Source organism: Rhinopithecus bieti, unplaced genomic scaffold (assembly GCF_001698545.2).
Source record: "Rhinopithecus bieti isolate Rb0 unplaced genomic scaffold, ASM169854v2 scaffold_23591, whole genome shotgun sequence".
NCBI classification, from domain to species: domain Eukaryota; kingdom Metazoa; phylum Chordata; class Mammalia; order Primates; family Cercopithecidae; genus Rhinopithecus; species Rhinopithecus bieti.
Window position 1 is genome coordinate 381,230 of NW_016811463.1, and position 8,594 is coordinate 389,823.

Here is an 8,594-nt window from a genome sequence, read left to right on the forward strand (position 1 = left end):
TTCTTTTCTTTTCTTTTCTTTTCTTTTCTTTTCTTTTCTTTTCTTTTCTTTTCTTTTCTTTTCTTTTCTTTTCTTTTCTTTTCTTTCCTTGAGACAGAGTCTTGCTCTGTTGCCAGGCTGGAGTGCTGTGGCACAATCTTGGCTCAATGCAACCTCTGCCTCCCGGGTTCAAGCGATTCTCCTGCCTCAGCCTCCAGAGTAGCTGGGACTACAGGCATGCACCACCAGGCCCAGCTAATTTTTGTATTTTTAGTAGAGACAGGGTTTCACCATATTGGCCAGGATGGTCTCGATTTCTTGATCTCGTAATCTGCCGACCTCAGTCTCCCAGAGTGCTGAGATTACAGGTGTGAGACACTGCACCCTGCCTGATTTAAGCTAACTCTTAAATATGATTCCTTCATATATTGTTTCAGCTCAATTATTTCTCTTTCTTCAGGGTCCCAGCTGATCTTTTTAGTTTCAAGTTTCAGATATTGTGTTCTTCAGTTTTAGAATTTCCATTTGATTTCTTTAAAGATTCACATTTTCTACTGACATCTCCGTTTGTCCTGAAAGCATATTGCTTATAGTTAAAGTTGCACCTGATAACTGCAATATATTGATCTACTATGGTTCTGTTTCTATTGTCTCTTTTCTCTCTGTCCTCAGTCATTTGGCCTTTTCTCTTAGTATGCCTGGTAACTTCTGATGTCATGACAAATATTCGCTATTTTAAAAACTGTGGAGAAAATTTGAGTGTCCAGATTTTGTGAACTTCTATGGAGAATATTTACTTTTGCTTCTGGTAGGCAGTTAATCTAGTGGCAGATAGTTGTAACCAAAATAGTGTTTTGTTTATTTGGTAGCTGCTTTTCAGTGTTTTTGAGAGCTAGCCTATTTTGCTTAGTTCTTACTCTTAGGCTGCAGCCCTTCAGATGTCCCATCTGAAATCCTGGGTGTTTACCAGAATCCCAGGTAGACACCCAGGATTTCAGATGGGACATCTGAAGGGCTGCAGCCTAGGAGTAAGAATGAAGCATCCTATCATTTCACTTCATGGTATGCTTTGAACATGAACTTTTGTCTTTGAGATGGCCAAGACTGTGTTCAGTAGCTGCATGAAAAGCAGGAGATGCCTTGAAGGAAATGCAGAGGAGACTGTCTGCCTCATGTTCTCTTGTAGATCATGACTCTAAGTTGTTGCTATGTTGATAGATCTTTAATACTTCCAAGAGATTATCTATCTATCTAATCAGCTTTCACAGTTGTTTTGTGGGAGCAGGAAGAGTTATGCTGATGATAGCTGGTCTATCATAGTTGTAGAAGGAGTTGCAAAGTTTACATTCTTTTTTTTTTTTTTTTTTTTTTTTTTTTTGAGACAGAGTCTCTATCGCTCAGGCTGGAGTGCGGTGGCGTGATCTCGGCTCACTGCCACCTCCACCTCCTAGGTTCATGCCATTCTCCTGCCTCAGCCTCCCGAGTAGCTGGGACTACAAGGCGCCCACCACCATGCCTGGCTAAATTTTTTTTGTATTTTTAGTAGAGACGGGGTTTCACCATGTTAGCCAGGATGGTCTCCACCTCCTGACCTCATGATCCGCCTGCCTTGGCTTCCCAAAGTGCTGGGATTACAGGCGTGAGCCACCATGCCTGGCTGAAACATATCAGATTTTTAAAATAAGCCGTTTTAAATTTATAATGTACTTTTGAGAAAAATTCATAGCGATAATTTTACTAGTTAGAGACTATTACAGTATGTTTATACACTAAGTTATAAAAGTCTGGAAACTTTTTGAGACCATGGGTCATGTTTGATTAATTTTTATGTCCTAAGTAAGTGCTTAATGCCATTTTAAAAGCAGAACAGATGTGAATATAAGTACTCTAGGAATTCAGAGGAGAAAGAAAGGATTGTGTAAACTACAGCATCCATTTAAAATCATCCAATTTAAAATCATGAGGGATTTCTTGGTGGATGTATAAGGTTTGGAAAGGTTGAGGAGTAAAAAGTAAGTTAAGTCACAAAAGAAAACATGTTCCATCTCTTAAGGCAAAGTTCAAAGATACAGGGGATGATAAAGATACCAGTTTATCTATAATAAAAAGTTTGTTTCGGGAGTAAGTACTAAATGGATAGATTGGAGCCACGTTGTAGAAAATGGCAAATACCAGGTTGTAGGATATTAATTTTTTTCTATGGGCAAAAGAGTCTTTTTGAGTACTTCCATGGAATGTTGGATATTGAATGAATGAAGTTAAACCAAAAAAGAAATAAATAAAAAGGACATTGAAGCTTGAGAAATACTGGTTTAAAGAGATTTGTTTACAGCAAAACCTCTTTGAATCTTTAAAGTGTGCATTGTATATTTCCAAAGTTGCTTCAACGCAGCACACTTTGCTTATAAAGAAACAGTGTTCTTGGAACATACTTTGGAAAATTGGTATATGTGGGCATTGAGGAAACACTAACTAGAATATTATACTAACATATAAAGCCTGTGAAAGCTGGAGCTTCTTGATATTGTTCACAGTTCTACCAGTTGTACTAGGAGGATTACCTAGCAAAGATACGTTCTCGATATATGTTAAGTGAGTTGGCTTTAGTGGATGAAAATAAATTGGATAAGCATGAAATCTATTTTTAAATTTTTTTTAGTAAGAATAATCTAATGATATAGTACAGATGAATTTTAGGGAAAATAGGCTAGAAGCTTAAGTCCAAGAAAATAAACTTTTAAAGTTGTCCAGACCTAAGATTTGTTCTTGGACTGTGGTGACATCCTTGAAAATGGGAAATAAAATGGATCACAGTGATATTTTTTAAAATGGATTGATAAGATTTGGTAATAGATTAGATGGAACTTCTCAAGGCACTCAAAGAATTTGAATAGCTTTGAGTCACTGTGGGGAAGAAGAAATTTCTTTGTACGAGACTTCATTCTATTTTCTTCATGTAGCCCAAAGATCTTCATGTAGCCTAAAGGGTCATGAAAGAATTATTTAATTTCATGAAGTCTTACCTTTTGTTCTAAAACTTTTTGTGTAGAAAAAGATCACCAGTTTTCAAACAGTAATTGGGAGAGAGTTTGAATGAAAAATACAGAAAAGTATTTAAAAAATCATGCTGAGTTTTATGATCAAGAGCAAATATATTGTACAGATTCTGACTTAGCCCATAGAGCATCTTTTCTTTCAGCACAATAATTTTATGAAATATACATATAAATAATTTTAACTAAAACATTTTAAATTTATCTTAATGACGATTGAGTAACTATTTTGAGCTACGTCTTTTCTAAAATAAAGCAGAGCATTATAGGATTATCAACAAGTAGAACTTGGATTTGAGGAGTGAATGGACTGTGAGATTGGAAATGTCAGTTCTGCCTAGTCCACACATATCTAGAGTAAAACCTAGTCAAACCTAGACTGTCACTGTCACCACCGATGTCTGATCAACCCTACCAAGGCCCAAGGGCTTTCTCCCTTAGCAGCTTTCTCCCTCAGAAGAGACAATGGGGTGGAATGGAAGCAGCCCAGACTTCAGATTCATCTACTTAGTTTTAAATCCCATGAAGATAGTTGCTTCTTACCTATAAGCCTACTTCTTCCTAAAATAGGAATAGTCATTATCTCATAATATGGTAATGAGGATTAAATAAAATATAAAATAACTAGTACTATAGGCACTATGCATACATGAATACATCAATGAGTGAAGACTGTGTTGTATTCCCTTAAATGCAACTCCTGTATATCGATGAGATTTGCTTTCCGTCTAAAAAATCATGTGTGCATCAGTAGTGTGTCTATGGATCTTGAGAAATGCTACATTTGTGTTGATGGCAATTAGGAACAATAATAATATTGGTGTCATAATGACTATCAGAATAATATTCAAAAATATTTTCATAGGTTTTTCATGTAAGCTGTGGTAGTTATGAAATGTTTGGTGGCATTAGAAAAAAATTGTTCTTGATAGAAAGTTGTAAGTTTGTAGATAATATTATCAAGAATCAGAATAAAGTAAATCTACATAGCAAAACATGATTTTCATTAATTGTAACTAACATCTCTTTTCCATTACAACAGTGAGAAGAAGCTCATTACAGACGCCCTTAATAAAAATCAGTTTCTGAAAAGACTGGATCCTCAGCAGATCAAAGACATGGTGGAATGCATGTATGGGAGAAACTATCAGCAAGGGAGTTACATTATTAAGCAAGGAGAACCAGGAAACCATATCTTTGTGCTGGCAGGTGGGTGTCACAGATTTTTCCAGTTATTATATAATAAATATTTTGCCTGTTGTGATTTTTTGCAGGCATTTATAAAAACGTAAAACTAGTTGCTCTATTTGTAGAAAACATAACATATTGAATTCATGAAATAGCAGGATTGTTGATCTGATCATAATGATGGTAGTACTTAATATGTGCTGAAAGATTTCTATATATCAGGCATCCTATTGAGCAGTTGATAGAGAGATCTCATTTTATCTTCTCACCAACCCTGTAAGGCAAGTTCTATTTTCTCCATGTTACTAATGTGGACTGTGTCTTAGAGAGGATAACGCCAAACAGCTCATACGCAGTGGAGGTAAAATGCACATTTAGGCAATTTGACTTAAGAATCCGCACGTCTAATCTCAATACCACTCACTCAAAAGTGTTTTTATTCAAAATACTGCTGCTGAAGTTAACATTTTAAGATAATGCACCAGGAAAAAAGAAAACAATTATTATTGTGGCTCTGGAAAACGTTTTGGTTTTATACCAATGATTTTAAAAGGTAATTTAGGTACCTTTGACCAACACACAAATCAAATGACACATCTTACAATTAAAACTGGTGTTTTTAGAATCATTTAAATGGTTTCCTTCATCTGTGGTAATTTGAACATGCTTACACGTCAGGAAGATTATAATGGTTAGATAGGCAAATGTTTTATTTTTGTAATGTATAGATCTTATAATGACTACTCAATTTTTTTTCTCTTTTATATATAGCAGCAAAAAATTATGTGAACAGGGATTAAAGTTATAGAACATTTTGTCACATTCTGGCACAACTTTTTGAGTTTTAGGGAAAAAAGTTAAAACTGGCTTACCCAGAAGGAATGATGAATGGAAGTATGCTTTCTATTTGGCATTGTAGTTCCTGATAATCTAAGTAATGCTTTTATTCTTGTTCCTTTGGGGCCTTCAGTGTGAGGCAGAAGTTGTCTATCTAAACAAATTAATAAACATGTATTATTCTATTTATGGTATATAAAAGATTGTTTTTATATACTTTGATTATTTGAACATGCCAATTTTATGATTATTATTTGCCATGTATATCTTTGTAGGCAGCTTTAAAATTATACAGTCATTCCCAAGTAATCATTCTACTTAATTAATGAGCTATAGTCTTAATTTAGCCAGCCTTGAATTTTTTAGGGACGACTTTTCCCTCTTGCAACTTTTCTCTTAGCCATTTTAACTTCTGCTTTAGCAACACTAGAGTATTGCAGCAAGAGAAGATGGGTCATTAAGTCAACAAATATTTATGAAACCTCCTGGGAGAGGATGAGAAACTGATGTTAGCCTAACTCATTCCTTCCCGAGTAGTTCTAATGAAAAGTTCAGGGAGAGAAGAGGTTGAACAGCAGTCAGTATCAAAACAGCTATTGAGATCAGGGTTATGGCACACATGGAAATTAAAATTGGATGGTTTCTTATTTGAAATACTTACAGTGTCACCCAAGGATTGAATTGCCTGGTTTAATTATCTGGTTGGGCAAATTAATTTGATGATTAAAAATATTCCCTTTATGAAACATAGCATGAATAGCAAATAGTAAAAGCATATTTAGCTTAAACTTTTGATATTCCATATAATTCTTCAGCATTGCTTAGGTACCATGAGCCTTAACCAATTTCAAGATAAAAACTTGAAATGCTTTAAGATTCATGATATCAATTGGACACTACCACTAAGTGGCTTTGAAAGAATAGCTAATGAGAAATTTTAAATTGCATGTCTAACCTGTAGGATTTGGAGCCAAAACTGAGTTGTTTTTTTTTTTTCCTTGCTAATATAAATTCTATCAGACTAAGTATGTTTTCTCTTTTATCCCCTCTATGGCTCTGGCACTTGGAACTGTTCCCAGCACAACATAGGTACTCAGATCAGTTTTACTGAATGGATGGATGGACAGAGATGATCCAGAGCTCCTTAGCAGTGAATTAGGAAAAGGAAAGACTAATTCTTTAAGGAAAGGAGACATTGCCCCACCATTTTATTTTTCCTCTAAGAACTTAGATCTTTCTTGCTTATGCTTTTAGTTGGTTAAGGTTTTGTTTGTATTTGTTCAAAGCAAAAGAAGAGTAAAGCTACTAAGCCAAAAAAAAAAAAAAAAAAAAAAAAAAAATAGTGAAGGTGATACAAAGTTCTGCCTCTCCCTTCCTCCAGTCTTTGCCTAGGTAATGATAAGTGCCAAACACTCTTCTTAGTGATTTTCATTTGTAACTAATATGTATTACATTTAAATAAATGAGAGGTTAGATAACAATTGAGGCACCATGAAGTAACTTGCTCAAGGTCACATAGGCAAAAACGAGTTGAATCAGGACACAACCAGGCAGTCTGATTCCAAGGCCAGTCTACTTACTGGTTATGACGGGTTGTCATTCCATCAGTGTGAACAACTGCTCTGTGTTTTTAAGACGTACAGTGATTGTTGAGCTCCTCATAAAAGAAAAATAGTTTCATGTATTACATTTCTCATAGTTTATAATGAATTTTAAACAAAACACTTGCCATCCACTGCCTCAGGAAAAGAACATTGTAAAAATAATAATATTAATAATAGCTAACACAGTATTTACTATGCACTAGCCATTGTTCTAAACTCTTTACCTAGATTAACTTACTTCATTCTCACCACTGTAAAATAATAATAATAATAATAATAATAATAATAATAATAATCCTCATTGTCAATGAGGAACTTCAGACAGATAAAGTTTCTCAAGGCAACCCAGCTAATAGTAAGTGGCAGAGGTGATTTCGGTCTGCACTTTTAACCAGTATATTATAATGAGAATCATAAAATATCTTACCTGTATACTTTGTGTGCTTTATGATTGTTTTATTTTTCTAATTTATAGTATCTACATGGATTTTGATTATTTGTGTGTGTGTTTTTTAAAATTCTACTTCAAAGAGGGTCGACTAGAGGTGTTCCAAGGGGAGAAATTGCTGTCCTCCATCCCTATGTGGACCACATTTGGGGAGCTTGCCATTTTATACAACTGTACAAGGACTGCCTCTGTGAAAGGTAATAAAAGAGGAAATGCTCCATCTTTGGATTGTTGTGGCATGTTAAAGATAATCCAGTTCAGTCACGTTTGCACCCTGATCCAGTCTTTTTGTTTCCCATTTTACCCTACATGTTCTTAAAATAGAAATGCTATGCCTATTAAGGGATTTATATTGAAGCACTTACCTATATAATTTAAGCTAAAAAGAACTTTTCTGGATACCTGTGTATAAAATGTAAAATGGCTTTTAACTGTTCACAATGGTAAAGACATGGAATCAAGCCAAATGACCATCAGTGATAGACTGGGTAAAGAAAATGTGATATGTATACATCATGGAATGCTACATAGCCATAAAAAGGAACAAGATTATGTCCTTTGCACAGACATAGATGGAGCTGGAAGCCATTATCCTCAGCAAACTAACACAGGAACAGAAAACCAAACACTGCATGCTCTCACTTATAAGTGGGAGTTGAACAATGAGAACACATGGACACAGGGAGGGGAACAACACACACTGGAGCCCAACAGGGAGGGATTGGAGAGAGAGAGCATCAGGATAAACAGCTAATGTATGCGGTGCTAAATACCTAGGTGTTAGGTTGATAGTTGCAGCAAACCACCACAGCGCACGTTTATCTATGGAACAAACTTGCATGTCCTGCACATGTCTCCTGAAAATTAAAATTAAATTAAATTAAAATAAAATAAAATAAAAGGTTTGTTCTGCCAAAAACAATGGCTTTAAGGTGACAGATTCCAATATTTGCTTTAATTGCCACTTTACGTTTTACTACATAGACACATGCCTTTGGCTCATCCAGAATGTTTGCTTTCTAGCTGGTCTCAACGAGATTCTGACCATATTATAAGCCAGAGAAATTGATTAAACCAACAAAAATATATCTATGTCAAAAGGAATATGAATTAGAGTAATTAGAGTTTTCATGAATGACTTTTGGGATTACTTTATTTGCTTTTCTTTAGATTTATGTTTTATTGACTTTACGGCAAACTTGGGTTTCCTTCTGAATTACATAGATATGATGTTTTTCAGCGTTTGGGACTGGGTTATACGCGGTAGCCTTGCTGAGGTATTTGATAAAAATGCAGCTTCTGGGTCTCTACTCCCAACCTGAATCAGAATCTCTGGCAGTGGAGCCCAGGAGCTTGTATTTCTAACAAGAATATCAAGATGATTCCAATTTAAAGTTTGGTAATCCAGAGCTTTGGGTTTTGATCAATTTTAGAGGCTTTGTTTACTGTTTTTTTTTTTTTTTTTTTTTTTTTTTTTTTTTTTTT

The 8,594-nt window shown here is 35.0% G+C and overlaps 1 protein-coding gene across 1 annotated transcript in view; it reads left to right on the forward strand.

Moving 5' to 3' along the window:
• PRKG2 (protein kinase cGMP-dependent 2) overlaps positions 1 to 8,594 on the forward strand; it is a 126,228-nt gene that overhangs the window by 43,533 nt on the left and 74,101 nt on the right. Inside the window, exons 3-5 of the mRNA XM_017893943.1 lie at positions 4,075 to 4,241; positions 7,193 to 7,306; positions 8,350 to 8,386. Of these exons, the coding sequence (XP_017749432.1) occupies positions 4,075 to 4,241; positions 7,193 to 7,306; positions 8,350 to 8,386 (318 nt within the window). The remainder of the gene's footprint in view (positions 1 to 4,074; positions 4,242 to 7,192; positions 7,307 to 8,349; positions 8,387 to 8,594) is intronic.